We start from the raw sequence: 17,231 nt of genomic DNA, 5'->3' as shown, positions 1-17,231 counted from the left end.
ACTATTAAAATTCTTGTTTGCAATTTCTTAATATATTCTGGAAACAAGTTCCTCATTAGATAAATGCTTTACCAACATTCTCTCACTGTCTTTGGCTTTACTTTTCATTTCTTAACAGTACCTTTCTTAGAGTAGAATTTCTTAATTTTCTTTCTCTTTTTCATGAAGTCCAATGTATCCATTTGTTCTTTTATTGATTGCGCAGTTGACATTGTATTTTTTTCTTACGGTTCTGTATCTTTACCTGTAATTAAGAGCCTTATTCAAGTATGCTGTTGGAGCCTTATGAGTCCTTTTAAATACCCAATCTATAAATCTATATAAATCTATAAAGATTTCACATAGAGATGTTAACACGCATACATATCCCACCTCTTCTGAGGTAGCCTCGAAAGAAGTGGCATTGCCAATGGTTGTGAGCATATTTAATTCCCAGTTATTGGCTCATACATATGATTTTTCAATTAAAAAGAACTAGAACTCCTTAGAAAAGAGGCTATTTCCAGATTGGGGCAGGAAAGGTACAGGAGTCTAGGAAATATTCTTGCATTAGAAAGAAAAGAAGTTCTCATAGAGTAATGCTGTATCAGCTTTCAATTGCTGTCCTAACAAATTACCACAAATTTACAGCTTAAAAAACACAAATTATGTTACAGTTCTATGAGTTCTAAGCCCAACACAATTAGGTCTCATTGAGCTAACATCAAGATGTTGGCAGCGAGTCTAAGGGAGATTCTGGAGTGTGAGGGAGATTCTGCTTCCTGCTCATTTGAGTTGTTGGATGCTTTCAGTTCCTTGTGGAATTCTTTCGGATTTAAAAATGCTTCGGAAAGCATTTCACAGAATTCAAAACCAGTGTATGATAGACACTCTTGAGGTTCTTACTTGCATGAGGGCAGGGGCAGGAAAAGTCAGCTCTATCAGTCTAAGCACAAAAATCAATACAGACTTTGCTGGAGATTCGATGGGAAAAAAAACATCACGTTAGGAGGATGGCCTGGGTTTTGGCATACCTGGTGCTCAGTTTGGGAACTTGACAGTGCAGCACCTGAAGCAAGATGCTTGTGAACAGTCAAGCGAAGCAAAAGCCTGTCATGATGAGAGTGCAGCATTCCCCCCTATAATGGGATGCCTATCTGGAGAGCCACCTAGTCCTGCTAGGTCTGTTTTAGGGTCCTAGATCACAGCACACAGCTTCCACATTCCAATCCCAGCAGCATCATGGACACCATAGTCAACCTTTTGTGTCACTGTGATGCTTACCTGGCCCCAAGCCCCCATCACAATGGGAAAACAGCCACTGGGAGGAGATCCTGGGGCATAGCCACTGCTGTCCAATTTCAGGGATCCCACCTGACAACAAGGGCACCCCAACAGGGGAGGAAGGGTGCAAACAATGAACCATCCCTGAGTCAGGAGGCCTGTAGGTCCAGGCCCACAGGATCATGACAGTGGTGTGAGACCACCATTCAAGTCCCTCAGCCATCCATACCTGAGATTAACATGAGCCTGGGAGCTGGCAAACCCGGCCCAATCCTAACAGTGCTACTTCAATTCCATACTCCTCTTTACCCAGCCTGGCTGTGGTGCACCACTCCCTCCCACCCCCCGGGGAACACCTGTCATATTCTTCAATTAAGAAATTGTACTCTTCATTTCTTCTTGTCTCTTATTGATAGCTTCTATGTCCTTTTTCATGCTGATACAGTTTGCACTAAGTTCCTTGTTAGTTTCCCTGTAGTTTTCTTGTAATTCTCTCTCAGCTTACTGAGCTTATTGAGCTTCTTTAGAACTGTTGTTCTGAACTCAGTATCTGATAGCTTATTTGCCTCTATTTCTTTTAGTTCTCTTTCTGGGGATTCCTCCTTTCCCTCCGATTGGCGGGTGTGTGATTTTCCCATCATTTGTGAAACTTCTTTTTTGCTTCTGCTTCTTAAATGGATCTGTCTTGATTTCCTTACTTTGTGGTGTAAACGTCTATGGTAGGAGACAGCTATTTTCTCTTTCTGGATCTGCTGCTGCTGATGTCAGATGTTGACCCTGTCTGACCTTAGGCATTCTGTTCTAGACTTCCAGGAATCTATTGTCTGTGGCTGTCTCCTTCAGCTGTTAATATAGTCACTCTGCACTCAGCAGGCCAGCTTAGAGACACCGCAGGGCAGGGTAGAGTCCCTCCTGGAGGCGGGGTTATTGGGTCCTCTCACACTGCTGCCACTCGAGGGAGTGGTCTGCCTGAGCCAGATGGCAGCTGCTGTGTGGGGGAGGAGTCGGCACCGAGATCCTATGGCTGCTCTCTCTCTTTTCTCCCCAAAGCGTCTGTCTCCAGTCTCTTCCCAAGTGTCTCTAGACCACTCTGCGCCACCTATCACCAGAGATCTACTATCTGTGGCTTCCACTCCATACTCAGCTGACAGGTTTTAGCACCGCGAGGCCAGGGCCAAGTCCGTCCTGGGGGCTGGGCTTTTGTGTCTTCTCACACTGCTGACGCTCAGGGGAGTGGTCTGCCTGAGCAAGATGGCTGCTGCCATATGGAGAATGAGTCAGCACCGGGATCCCACTGGCTACTCTCTCAGTTATCTCTCCAAAACCTCCTTCCCCAGTCTCTCCTCCAGTGTCTCTAGCTCACTCTGCCCCTGCCTTTGCTGGAGACCAGGGTAAGTGGCTGTAAATAAAAATTTATGCATTAGCCCTTTAAATAGCCCTTTGTGTCTCCAGATGCCTGTCTCTGGCAGAGAGCGACCCTGCCGCTTTTCACAGATGGCTGTTATCTGTGTACTTTTTGGGCTCTTGTGCTGTAGGCTAGATATGCCCACTTATAGTTTACACCCTGCTCTTCTCAGGAGGATCCCACTGGCTGCTTCAATATCCCTCTAGCTCTGCCATCCCCGGGCGCCCTACCCACCTTCTCGAGTCTCTACCTCACTCCTTAGCAGTTAGGTTGTGCTAAAGCTGATTCTTCTGTCTGTCCAAGGTTGTAAGGCTCCTCTCTCTATTGTTCAGTTGTTTGTTCCAGGTGACTTCGCCACAATTTAGTTGTAATTCTATGTTGGTCCTGGGAGGAGGTCAGTGTGACTTCCGCTCACTCCTCTGCCATCTTGTTTCCTCTATTTATTTATTTTTTAGAGGGGAGAAAGGAGAGCATAAGAGAGGGAGAGAAACATCGATGTGAGAAACATCGATCACTAGCCTCTCAGACCCATGACAACTGGGGTCTGGGCCTGTGCCCTGTACACATCAGGCATGTGCCCTGATGGGGAATGGAATTGGTGACCCTTTGCTTTGCTAAATGTTGCTCAGCCAAGTGAACCACGCAGGTCAGGGCTCTATTATCCATTTTAATGGTAGCATTTCTGTTCCTAACATAAGACCACTGGCTATAAAATAAATTATTACTTGTTGCCATTCACTACCGATGTAATTATGGTTCTGGAATACAGTGAAAGGAACTATTCAAGGATCTTCTGAAGAAAAACCCCCCATCAACCTAGATTTGTATATAGGCAAAACTGTCTTACAAGAAAAAATATGAAATAAGGCTATCTCAAGCCCAAAATGGGACATTTAATGGATGATGAACACACATAAAATGCTCTGCTATGTTAAGTTTTCATAAATTTTATTTTTTTCACATGCTATTCTCCTTATTGTGTGTCTCAAGTTTTTGTAAATGTTAGCTTAAACAATCAAAGTATATGCTTTCCAAACCAAAATAAAGAAAATGTGGGTTGTAAGTAACTTACAGAAAGTCTTTTTTAAAGGGGGGGGGCAGAAAAAGGACAAGTTAAGCAAAGCAATACATCAAATAAGAGGACATATTTAAATGCAAATAAATATCAACTATTACATGGTGTATGGAATAAAATAAATTAGCAGCCAGTGCTCTTTGACAGCTCAAAACTCCCTCCACAGGGGATTTAATCTTCATCAATAAATTTCAATCACAGATGTTGAATTTCCATTCAAAACACAAAAGACATTCCACGGCCTCCCCAACTATCCCACCTCCACCAGTGGGAAAGAAACCGGGGGGCAGAGAAGAATGCCCTGGCTTTTGATGGTGGGGGACCAAGACCTTATGGTGGAGGTCACCAGAACCCACAGTCAAGCTTCATAAGACCTAAAATCAGCTGAGATATATTGGGAACTGCATTGTATTTTTATCTGCAAAATCCACCTGCACATCTCTTGCTGGGGAAAAAATAGGATGTCAGAAAAGGGTAACTTAACGTGTGACAATTACTTTAACAGCTGACATTTAAGCATATCCACATCCCAATACCATGACAGGCCCTTTGCAACAGTGTCTTTTAGCAGGAACAACCACCGGGTGAGGGAGGTCAGTCAACACTCTCTTGTTTCATAGACAAAGAAGCTGAGGTTTTCAATGGTTATTGGATCCCCCAGTTTACAGGGGAGGGGAACTGAGAACCTGAAAGGTTCTGGAGTTCCTCTGAATCATGGACATCACTAAGTAGCACAGCTGAGAATGGCCTCCTGTCTAATCTGAGCAGGGCCAAGGCCCTTTCTGGGTGATAAAAATAAGGCCATGGAAATATGATGGAGACAAGGAGGAGTCCTGTATTTTCTGTGTCCAAGAAAATGTAGCTTCAACTTCACTCCCGCAGTCAAGGCACTTGGCCTCCAGCTGTTTCCTGCTACTGGCCCAGCTACTGTCAGGGTCTTGGCACATGCTGTTCCCTTTGCCAGGCATGTCCTTCTCCATCCTTGAACGCGGCTGCTGATACTCCATCCTCATGGGTCTGTAGGATCACCCTTTGCCTGCTCTTCTTCCTGCCTTTACATTTTAATATACACCTTCCTACTCTTACAGACAAAAAGAGAAGCCCTTGGGGAAGTGACATGACCATGGTCACCCAGCTGGTGATGCACAAAGCTCAGAAGTGTTGGAATCCCTACTGTCCCCAGAGCCCAAGCTGTTGGCCACTGGACCCCTCTTGTCAACACACAGTTGTTCTCTATAACTAAGTTTTGACTTCACCCTTCATTTTGCCATAACGAGGCCACAGACATGTTATTGTCACAGCTGCCAAGCTCTAGACCACACCTCTGTGTGATCATGTGGGTTTTCCATGTCTTAGTCACCATGTATGTCCACCACTCAGGACACCATCTGGGGTAATGCGGACGAAGGATGAGGCTCTCATGACTTCTGCTCATGATGCCAGCCTGAGCAGAGCAGGTGCCTCTGCACACAGAATTAGATGGGGAGACACGTTGCTGATTGTACATTTGATTTTGCATGTTTATCAAGAAGCTAGCTTTTCTGAGAAGCAGAATGCTAAGGACAGCCAATCGCAATATGTCTGCTCACTGTTAGTTTCTCACAGCCTAGCATCGATACTGCCCTTTGCTACATATTAGGAAAGTAACCCTGTTAGAACTAACAGCTATCACCCAATATAACTTCCTCGTAGTCTTGTGATTTTGTCTATATGATCTATGCATTCTGTGCAGCTCTTTGGAACTCCTTTCTGTTTTCTAGACTGGATACTTCCCAGGTCATGAACCACTAAGTAAACGCCAAAAAAAAAAAAAAAAAAAGTGAAAATTAAGTGTATGTGACATTTCTTTTTAACACATGCATCACGATTTTTTTCATGTTTGTATGACTACATAATATATAATTTTACCTTCACTTGAAGATATTTTTGTTTCCTGGTGTTTTCATATTTCTCACAATTACGAGCCTGGGACTTAGACAGACTTCCATGTTTCTGGTTTGTACACGCTGTTTCTTGTAATGTGTATATCAATAGGAGGAAGGTGTTTTGTTTTTTGCACAAAGAGATATCATTTAAAATTTACTGTATGATATCAAACTCTTCTCCAAATGAATCATGCCCCGCCTAGACACCCAAAGATAGTTTATAATATTTACAAATGTCTTCTGTGTTACCAATTTGGTAGGTTAAAGCTATTGAGTCTCATCAGTTTGATGCGTTTCATTTTCTCCCTGAATATTCCTCTATTTCTTTAGGGCTTTCCTAATTTTTTTTTATTTTTTTTTATTTTTTAAATGAATTTATTGGGGTGATATTGGTTCACAAAACCATACAGGTTTCACGTGTACAACTCAACAAAACATCATCTGCACATTGCATCGTGCGCCCATCTCCCAAAGCGAAGTTTCTTTCCTTCTTCATTTATCCTTCCTTTGCCCACCCGCACATCCCCCCACCCCCACTCTCCCTCTGGCTATTGCTGTCCGTCTCTGTGTTATATATGTATGGGTTTGTTGGGGTTTTTTTTGCTTACCCCCTTCATCCTCTTTCCTCCAGTCCCCCCACCACCCTTCCCTCAGACAGCTGTCGGTCTCTTCCATGTATCTGTGCCTATAATGTGATTGTCCAAATTGCTGGTAATGTTATTTTTGTTTTACTTTTGCTTTTTGTACTTCTAATCTATAGAGGCATACAAGAGTTTTTCAGTCTCTGGTTTTAAAACTTTCACCTATGTGTAGAATTTATTTAAATTATTTATTATCTATATATGACCTTACAAAAACTATAGATGGCTCAGTATCTTCTCAAGTGCTTTCTTGTCATTTCAATTGAATGGTGACCACTTCTCACTATCCGGATCAGTTCATGGTCTTGCAACAGAGGCCACGCTAAGAGAGGCAACAGAGGTGGATGGATGGAGGGGCCTAAGCTTCACCTGCCCAGATGCCCCCATGTGTCCTCAAGGACCTTGTATAAAGAAGCACAATGTTCTAAACTCTTGTCCATCTAGCTCCTGATTTTTGGGTCCAGAGCTTTGGGGACTCTCTTAGGCCCAGTTTCCCAAGTCCAGTCCACAGCACCCATGGTTAAGTTCATATTTCTGGCCACCAATGTAATGGGTTGTCAAAGGAACCAGCATCTTGAAGTACTTGGAGCTGAAAGTGATGGAGAATGTTCAGGGAAACTCCAGTCCCCTTTCCACCAATGGGAAAGGGGCACGGAGAGGGCAGGATGGGGAATGGAGCCGCAGGCTGAGTGCTCTGGCCTCTGTACTGAGGGTTTTGGGGCCACGGAAGATTTGGACCAGAGGACGGAGACGTTCTCCCACGTACATTAAGAGATTCTCTGAGACTTTGGAATGGAGAGAAGATTCGTAGTGAAGGAGGAGATGATGGAAGCAGCCTGGAGCGCTGTGAGGGCCACTGGACCAGGCGCGTGGCTGTGGGTGTGGGAGAAATGGTTGGATTCTGTATGCCAGGGAGTTGACTGGCTCCAGGGTTCTGGCCTCAATACCTATGAGGATGGACACCCCATCACCAGGGATAGAGAACTGAGTAGTAGGAGTAAGTTTCTGAGAAAATATGGGCAGTGAGGTTTTCTGCATAACAACATTTAAGAAGACCCAGAGAGCCTTTAGTGGAGACAGAAAATGAACAGTTGGATACACACAGCTCGACTTCTGGAAAGAGGCTCAGACCAGAGACACTCACAAGGTCATGGCTGGCGGTAGAACAGGTGGAGGGCTGTGGGGGTGATTTGCAGGGTTATCTCCAGGTCATGGTGGCATTGCTGACAGGGTGCAAAGGGGGCAAGGCTGGAGCAAAGAACTACCTTTTATCTGTGCACCTGGGTAGGTATGATTGTTTTTACGCAGGTAGATGGGCACTCTCTAGGTGTCAGTACAGAAATGTGTGAATGCCAAGGATGAGCAGGAGAGTGGAGGTAGACAGGCCAGAGATGTGACGGACGTGCCGTCCGGAGAATTCTGTGCAGGTAGGAAGAGCTGAATCAGGTCATCAGGATTGAAGATAGAAGGGTCAGCCTAAATTTATGGTGTCAGGGAGGCACACTTGGAAGCACCCCCAAAAGAACTGTCTTTTTAAGAGAAGGATGAGGCCCTTCATGTCAACATATAGAACTTAAGGGCATCATCTAGCTGCATCCCTGCCCCTTATATCTGTGGGCTGACACAGATACCAGGGGGCATGAGCAGAGAGCATCAGTGGCTCTTGGTCCGGGAAACTCCTCTGGGTAGTGAGCTGTGGTGAGTGGTTGGCAGGGTAGAAATGAAAGCACATGGGCTGGTGTCCTGGGGAAAGAGCCTGCTCACAGAGTCCAGTGTTCCCGTCATGGCAGGATGGTGTGACCTTCAGGATTGTGCTCATGTACTTCTCCCAGGAGGAGTGGAGACGCCTGGATGAGACTGAGACTTCTCTACTGAAGTGCGATGCAGAAGAACATTGAAACTGTTCCTCACTTGGTCTTACTATTACTTATATACTTCTTCATAAAAAGAAAGAAAGAAAGACAGAAAGGAAGGAAGGAAGGAAGGCAGGAAGAAAGGAAGGAAAAACCTATATGGAAACTTAGGGAGTTTTTTACTAAGTGTTTTCACAAACATTTACTATCTCAGTTTCTGGGTTCAGGAAGCAGGGTGTGGCTTAGCTGAGAACTTTTGTCTCTAGATCTCTAGTGAGGTCACAGTGAACCCATCTACCAGGGGTGTGGTCTCATCTGAAGGCTCACCTGGGGATGATCCTCTTCTAAACTTACGTGTTTGTTGGCAGATTCGCATTTTCCCAGGACTTTGGATTTAGAACACCACTTTTTACTTGGTTGCTGTCCCCTGGGATCCCTAAATTCCTGCTTTAGTGGCCTCTCCAGCCTGCAAGCTAACAATATGTTACCTGCTTTGCCTTAGGATTGGAGAGCACAGGGCCCAAATGTACCCAGTCATTTTGTACCTTATTCTCTGAAGTGATACTTGCCCTGACCAGTGTGGTTCAGGTTGCTGGGTATTGTCCCATTAAATGAAATGTTGTCGGTTCAATCCTAGTTCAATCCTAGGTCAGGACACATGCCTATGTTGTGGGTTTGGTCCCTCGTTGGGGCATGTACAAGAGGAAAGTGATCTATGTTTTTCTCTCACATCTACGCTGCTCTCCTCTTTCTCCCTCCCTTCCGCTCTTTCTAAAAATAAATAAATAAAATCTTTTTTAAAATGTCACTTTAATTGAATACTAACAAGATGAAGACAATTGCTAAATCACTAATGTAATAAAAATTTATGATAGAACTAGGACAAGGAAGCAAAATAAGAGAAGAGGGAAAAGAGAGAAGTGGGAGTCATTGGGACCAGAAAACATAAAATGAATTGAAATCAAAGACAGTATATCAATAGATATGGCATTTTGATTATTCATTTCTCCAATTTTTTTCATTGAGTCCTACAGTTTTTAGTGTACAAATCTTTCACCTTCTGGGTAAAATTTATGTTGGGGTGTTTTATTTTTTGATGCATTTATATTATAATGTTATTTAAAGAATTATTAATTGAACAAGTGAATATTAAAGTAAATTATTAATAATTTAAAATAAGGATTGCTGACATTTATCTATAGTTTGATTCCTTCATCAACCTGCCATTTTTTTGTAAACAAATGTCCAACTCTTGTCCAATCCTAGTGCTCACTGAGACCCTCTATCACCTTCTTTTCTTGTTTCACAGTCTTCTGCTTTCCCTACCTCTCTGCACCCTAAACACACGCTATTTCTTCCAATTTCTTGGGGTTGAATAGGGTCTTTCCAGGTGATTCTCCTTCTGTCAGATAGAACTGGACCCAACTGTGTTCAAAAGTATATTTTTAAAAAATCTTCCATGCATCTTCATCACACCAAAAGTGAGAGATTTCCCCTAACTTCCTAAATGTAGAAATTTCCTGTTTTACATGGTTTCAGAATTCTCTGAACTTGACCTCTACAGAGTCTTTCCCGATTAGAGTGAGTGTTGCTCATATGAGAGTAGGTGCTATTCGTTTTACCTCTATGGTAAGATCCAGGGAACATTCCTGGTTTTGGCTGTCACATCTGTCATAATTTTCTAGCATGGAGTGTTTAACCAATATTAACCAATGTGAAGTGAGTGAATTCATTCCACCTAGAAAACAGTCTCATAGCCCTGTAACCAGATTAGAAAAATAATTTACACTTGACCTTGTGGCCAAAGCAAAACTTGGAGACTCGGGTATCACACACTATGATCACAAAGGGACTGGATGCTGGAAAACATGATGCCACACACACAGAGCTGTTCACCATCCACTGGCCCAGACTGGAAAATAGAGTCATCCAAAGAGTCAAAATGGTACAGGCTGAATAAAGGTGACAAAGAAACTCACCATAATCAGGATGGTGTATGTGGCTGTGGCTGCGTGGGAAGGTCTGGGGGAAAGTCTGTTGCTGTGAATGCGTTGCACTCGCTGCTTGTGTCTGTGCAGGATGAAGACCATGGAGCCATTGGCCCAGACCATGAAACCCAAGCTCAAAAAGTGAGGTGAAAAATATGATTATATATAATAAGATAAATCTCTTTGAAATTGTCCATTGACAGTGTCCATAATTGTTTTCTACACCAATGTTTTGGTTGATTAATGGACCACTCACCATGATGAAAATACATGTATTTGCAAAGAGGCGAAGGATCCAGCAGAGGAGACAGCCAAAAGCAATGAACTTTGGGGATCTAATCTTGAGCACCATCCACCTGCAAAGACTGGGGTTCAGCTTAATGAGCTGGAAGCCATTGAGGAGACAGATGATACTGATGGAAGCCCCTGTGCCTACTCTGTGGAAATAAAAGACACATTTACACCCAACATCATCCAGGAAGTATTTTATATCAAAATCTGCCATTGTTTGAGTTATCCCTTTGGAGAAAAGGACCAGGTTGTTGGCTGAGGCAAGCTGGTTGAGAATCAAATCTGTGGATCTCAACTTGTGTCCTCTGAATGAGAGGAAGTTATAAAGACAAAGGAAAGAGGAGTTTCCCAGAATCCCCACTGCAGTTTGAGTGAGGAAGATAATTCCCAAGTCCAATTTTCCAGAACCCGTTGCATCAGTATCTAGGGGTGTTGATTGTAACTGAAGTCAAGAGAATGAGAAAAAAAAGAAGCAGAAATAAATGTCTTGCCATTTATATGTCAAGTACTTATCAGTATTTATAAATCTTATTTTTCACTTTAAGCAGAAATTAAAGTTTTATGCTTTTCTTGTGTACAACGGCAACTCACTGACAGACAGACCCTGTGCAGAAGAAATCTCCTCAGAGGGCCATTGAACCTGGTAAAAAAATAGAATTTGATTATTGCAACCACTAAAAAGAAAGGATAATGATGTCACATATTAGAGATGATAATTACTGCTGCAATGGCAATCACATTACAACATAGAAATGTACCAGGTTAACCTGTTGTATCTCTTAAATTAGTACAATGTTATGTCAAATGTAAGTCCATAAAAATCTATTAAAATAAAAGGAAATAAATAGATAAAATTTTGCCAAGTGTGCAAAATAAACAAAAAACAAACAGGCCTGGCCTAGTGGTTCAACTGGTTGGCATGTCACCCCATACACCAAAAGTCTGCAAGTTTTATTCCAGGTCAGGGCACATACCTAGGTTGTTGGTTCAATCCCTGGTCAAGGGTGCATATGGGAGGCAGCTGATCCATGTTACTCTCTTGCATTGATGCTCTCTCTCTGTCTCTCTGTGTCTTTCTACCCCTTCCTCTCTCTAAGATCAATGGACATGTCCTTGTGTAGGGATTTAAAAAAAACCTGGAGATCATTTTGATCTGGAAAATGAAGATACTTTAAACGTTTTTTGTGTGCACAAAATTCACAGGTTGATGTCACATATTTTTTTAGTGTTACCCTCTTTGACTCACACCCCCTTTACCTCAATAGTATTTTTTGTTTAGAATCTAGAGCCTGAACTTTTTTCACAGCAATTTATTATGGATTAAAGAAAGGAAAATTTGAATTTTAAAAATACAGTATGTCTTTCATGTTTGGGGGAATAAAACTGAATTACCACATACACCAACTGGTGAGGACAACATGTAGGATAGAGAGTCAGACAGATAGATATACATCAATGGGTCAATCCAGAAGGCCATCCCTCAAAGGGTAAAAAGGGTTTAGAATTAGTAAGAGAATGTCAGCATAAAATTTACGCTGTATTTTCTGATTGAAAGTCCTTATTATTCTTTTTCCCACACCCCACAATCTTTCAACCATATTCACTTTACATAACATTTTTATTTTCACACATACCAGATAGTGAGCTTCCCTTTACTTTAAATGAGAAATGTGGTTATAATCCTACAGGGAGGAGAGGAACTCAGAGACACATTATTAAAGACTCCATGTGGCACAATGCCCCTGATCGTTACAGAACAGACCAACAACACACACGGACACACTGGCAACTGACGTCCCACAGACTACTAGGTGTCCGCTCAGACTGGCAGCTCATCTTCTGCATTTTATTACTTGAACTATGCTGTATCTTGAAGCCTTTTCAATGAACCCAGCTCTGGTCCCTGTGTTTACAGAGAGGCAAGTGAGAGAAGTTTCAGAAATAACAGAACTGAGGAGAGAGCGGAGATGTCAGTCAGCCCTGAAGCAATTCGACAAGAGTGTGACCTGCCTCTGGTTTCCTCAGCAAATGCCTCTCATTTCTAAGTGGCCGAGTCCTTCAGTCTATCTTTTTATCTATCTATTTATTACCTAAGGTTTTGTCCCAAATCATAACCCAATTGCTTAGGAATCATCCATCCTGGATTTACTGAGATAAATATTTTCTAAGAGTCTGACACTTCCCTGAAAAGCTCCATCTTCTGAATGTGCCTGTGCTCCCAGGACGGGCACTGCCAGGGCAGCGTTTGTGCAAGTGCCTGACCAGGAGAGAGAAGCCAGAGACAAAGGCTTGGATGGTGAGCTCCCCTGCCAGTGAGGCAGCGGTTACCATGTCACCTGTGAGTGCGCTGACAGAGTGCGCATGGGGAGTGCAGATTATCTCGGAAAATCCTTGTGGATTGTGCAGACCACGGAAAGCTAATAAAAGTGCTTGAGAAGATCCATCCCAAGGGGCAGAATCCCGAGGGAAGAACGTGCATTTGAACTAATCAATCCTAATGGGCTGTGCAAAGAGTACCGTGTTATGTACGTGAGAAAAGCTGATCTAATGTGTCTATTCAGGATTATTAGTCTGAAGGCTTCTTTCCAAAATACGATTCCTGCTCTGACTTGGTAGCTGAGTTGGTTTTAGCATCATCCTGATACTACAAGATTCTGGTTCCACCTCTGCTCAGGGCACATATAATAATCAAATAATGAATGCATAAATATGTCTTCCCCTCCCTCTCAAATCAATAAATAAAAAGGTTTGAAAAATTTAAAAACTACATATGGCTCAGTATCTTCTCAAGTGTGTTCTTACCAGTTCAATTTTCCTATTTTTTTTTAAATAAAAGGAGACTGTTACTTTCCCTGAGCGTGTGTATATTCTGTGATAATTTTTATGTTTGTTTGGAGAACTCATGCTTTGTCCTTTCACAAGTACATTTTCTTCCACAATCCTTTAAGAAGTATATATTTTTATTCCTATTTAAGTCTTCTTTATCTGAAATTAATTCTTATGTATGTTTAAAAGCAGGGATGAAAATTAGCCTTATCTGTTCGATACCCTACCTCCTTGGAACAATTTTTTTTAAAGCATTCATTTCAAAGTGTCACGTGTTATCTTAACATCCCAGCCTTGAATGAAGAATCTAAATATGTGAGTGTATATGAATCTTGTAATCTATTCTGCTAATTTTAAATGTAAATTTTATTCCACTACTCAGTAAATAAAATGTGCTTCTTTTTGTAAATGTATGATTTGCCTTAGCCTATTTTAGAAAAATTACTCCAACCTATATATGAAAATAACTTTTGTAGATTTTATAGTCGTTGCCTTATGACATTCATAGATAGTATCTCAAAGTCCAACACAATATTAGGATTTTAACATTTATAACTATTATTTTTTTAAATTATGAAGTGTATATTTCTGGAATTTTCCATTTAATATTTTTGGGCAGCGGTTATAAGGATTTTTATCTGTATTTATCTTTTCTCGAAAGGAACAGTTTGGACATTAATTATGTTTTACTTTTTCCCTTTTTTATTGAATTTATTGTGGTGGCATTGGTTAACAAAATTATACAGATTTGAGGTACCCAATTCTGCAATGTGTCATCTCTACACTTTACTGTGTTCACCAACCCCAAGTCAAGTCTCTGACCATTACCATTTATTCCACTTTTACTCTCCTCCACCCACTCTCTTGTAACTATTATTATGAACACCTGACCTCACCCCCACACTATTCTACTATTTTAGCACGATCTCTTAGTGGCTTTTTCTTGCAACACCACCAAGCATGCCAACTTAATAATTACTGTCAACAACGGATGTATGTTATCTAATTTTATGTACTTATTTTTTAGCTGATAATGTAGTTTACAAAGATATTTTTGCATATAATTCTCATTTTTTTATTCCAAACAGATACTCACTTGATTTTTTTTTTAAACTTGGAAATTCCTCCAAGGTTTTCATTTTGGTAGTCTTTACAAAGAACACAAAGCAGATAAAGAAAAACAGGAAGCAAGCACTGTGTCAAGTGTCAGTCTTTTAACGCTTTGAATGCATTGTTTCTAATCCTGCACCAACTTTTATGTTGTTAAATGGACATTAAATTGGATTTTCAAATATTACATATACATATACAGCCCTGGCTTGCTCTGCTTTTTTTTTAATTAAAATATAGTTGACATCCAGTATTTTATTAGTCTCAGCTGTATAACATAGTGATTCTACATTCATGTGTACAATATTGTCACTACAAGGTCTAGTGACCATCTGTCACAGTACAAAGTTATATCATTGTCTATTCTCGCTGTGGTGTACATTGTATGCTTGTCATTTATTTATTTTATAACTGGAAGTTTATACTTTTTTTCCCCTTCACTTTTTTCACCGATTTCCCTACTGCTTCCCCTGTGGCAACTACCAGTTTGTTCTCTGAATCTATAAGCATGTTTTGTTTGTTGGCTTCTTTTGCTTTTGAGAGTCCACATATAGGTGAAATTATATGGTATTTTTTCTGTCTGTCTCATCCACTTTGCATAAAGATGAATGAAGAAAAAGTGTTTTTATCATAATATTCATATATCACTCATATTCATTATATATGCCTATAGGAACATAATAATTACATGTATTGTAGTATCCCTGATGAAGCCCTTTAAGTGGAAAGGGGCATTAGGTTAAAAAAAGAAATCTGAATAACTTATGAACTTTAGTTAATAAAAATATTTAATTCTTATTGCTGAATAACATTCATGTACATACTACATCTTCTTTATCCATTTGTTCATAGACAGATACTTAGGATGTTTTCATATCTTGGCTACTGTAAATAACGCTGCAGTGAACATAGGGGTGCATTTGTCACTTTGAATGTGTTTCTGTTTTCTTTAAATAAATGCCCAGAAGTGGAATTGCGGGGTCCTGCGGTAATTCCATTTCTCAGTTTTGAGGAAACTTCGTACTCTTTTTCATAGTGACTTCACCAATTTACAATCCCACCAACAATATAGGAGGGTTCCCTCTTCTCCACATCTTCACCAACAATTGCTATTTGTTGATTTTTTTTTTTTGATGCTCGCCATTCTCACAGGCATTAAGGCATCTCTTTGGTGTTTTTATTTGTATTTCTCTGATGATTAGTGATACTGAGCATCTTTTTGTATGTCCACTGTTCATCTGCATGTCCTCCTTGGAGAAATGCTTACTCAGATTGTCTGCCCATTTTTAAGTCGTTTGCTTTTATTTTTTGATGTTGAATTGTGTCCGTTCTTCATATATTTCAGATACAAACCCTTTATCAGATATATTATTTGCAAGTGTCTTTTCCCATTCGGTAGGTGTTTTTGTTTCGTTGAAGGTTTCCTTTGCTGTGGAACATCTCTTTAGTTTGGTTTGAGGTCCGACATTTAAATCTCGAATCCATTTTACGTTTATTTTTGTGTATGACTCTACTTTGACATGTTTTTAATTTGTCGTTCCCTACAGATTCTGGAGGTCCTCAAATTCCTTCGAGTTTGGAGCAATAGCCTGTATGATAGGAACTACATTACCCAAAAGACTGTGCGCCCAGCGTTCTTGCTGCTCTGCCCCAATGGAAGCGCACGTGTGACGGTTTAGCGCGTGGCAAATACTTCGGGTTGAGGACTTCTGGCATCTTCCTTGTGGGGAGCCTGGGGGGCCTTCAGCGTGGCGCCTTGAGAGGTTCAAGTTCACTGTGCGGGCTGCGTAACTGGAACAGGAAGGCGCTGGAGGAGGCGTTCTGGGCGCTGCTCGGGAGCGGGGCCTGAGGTGCGGTGTGAGGCTTGGGGACGCCCGGCTCCTCTCGGCCATTGTCGCGCGGCTCCCAGCTCCGTTGCATACACGTGTTCTGACGGCGACCATCCCGGCCCAGATGGCTGTTTCCTTCTCCATTTCCTGACCCAAATCTTGAAGCTGCTGAGGAGGGTCTACTGCCCAGGTCGCTGGAGTTCAGGCCCCTGTATCCAGAACAGCGGGGTGTTCGCGGGTGGAACCCCATTTCTGAAAGAAGAGTGTTGTAGACGGAGGGACCAGCACATCCAAAGTCTTGCTGGAAACCTGGGGCTGGTCTGGCATCTGCAAGGAGTAGAGGGAGAGGAGGCGCGCCTGCGCGAGCAGCTGGACCTTCAGTCTGGGGCTCCTGGGAGCCATGGAGGGTGGTAAGTATAAAAGCGACACAATCTACTTCAGAGTTTCAAAAGTATTTCAGGCCCTGGGCGGGTAGGAGCGTTGTAGCCAAGATTGCCAGTTCAATCCCCGGTTAGGGCAACGAATGAATGCACACGTAAGTGGACCTACAAATGAATGTCTCTCACTCAAAAAAACTTTTTAAAAAGAGTAAGGATAATTAAATGCAATATGCAGTTCTAGATTTGGTGAGGACCAGGAGTAATACCTAGGATGAATGATAGCCTTTGAATGTGGATTTTGGATTAAACAATACTATCTTACCCATGTTGAGTTACCTGATCGTGCTAACATTGACAATAGAGAATGTGCTCTTAGGGAATGCACGCTGAAGGATTCACTTGTATGAAAGCAATATATTTCTGAATTAAACTCATTGCACAGAAACACACATATGTGGGCGAGAATGAATGATAAAGCAAAAGGTGCAAAACAAATGTGTTTAATCTGGATACAATTTATGCAAGAGTATCTTGTACTATCAACTTTCTTGTAAGTTGGAAACTATCTGAAAAATTTTAAATGCAGAAATCAATGTTTCCCCAATTCATAGAAAATATCTGTCATGTTACAACTCAGAAGATGCG

The 17,231-nt window shown here is 41.6% G+C and overlaps 1 protein-coding gene and 1 pseudogene across 1 annotated transcript; one reads left to right on the top strand and one right to left on the bottom strand.

Annotated features, from left to right (window-relative positions):
- Positions 1-708: 708 nt before the first annotated feature.
- On the top strand, positions 709-8,207 carry LOC129082424 (single-stranded DNA-binding protein 3-like; annotated as a pseudogene).
- A 1,725-nt stretch (positions 8,208-9,932) lies between these two features.
- LOC129082423 (vomeronasal type-1 receptor 1-like) lies at positions 9,933-16,912 on the bottom strand. Its single transcript, XM_054588129.1, is given in 4 exon segments — positions 9,933-10,120; positions 10,123-10,307; positions 10,309-10,801; positions 16,909-16,912. Coding segments are annotated over 4 exon segments (870 nt in total).
- Between the last annotated feature and the right edge of the window lie 319 nt (positions 16,913-17,231).

Source organism: Pteronotus mesoamericanus, unplaced genomic scaffold (genome assembly GCF_021234165.1).
Source record: "Pteronotus mesoamericanus isolate MK-2021 breed Mesoamerican mustached bat unplaced genomic scaffold, CSHL_Meso_final scaffold_128, whole genome shotgun sequence".
In the NCBI taxonomy this organism is placed as follows: Eukaryota; Metazoa; Chordata; class Mammalia; order Chiroptera; family Mormoopidae; genus Pteronotus; species Pteronotus mesoamericanus.
This window is presented reverse-complemented; position numbering and strand designations above follow the sequence as displayed.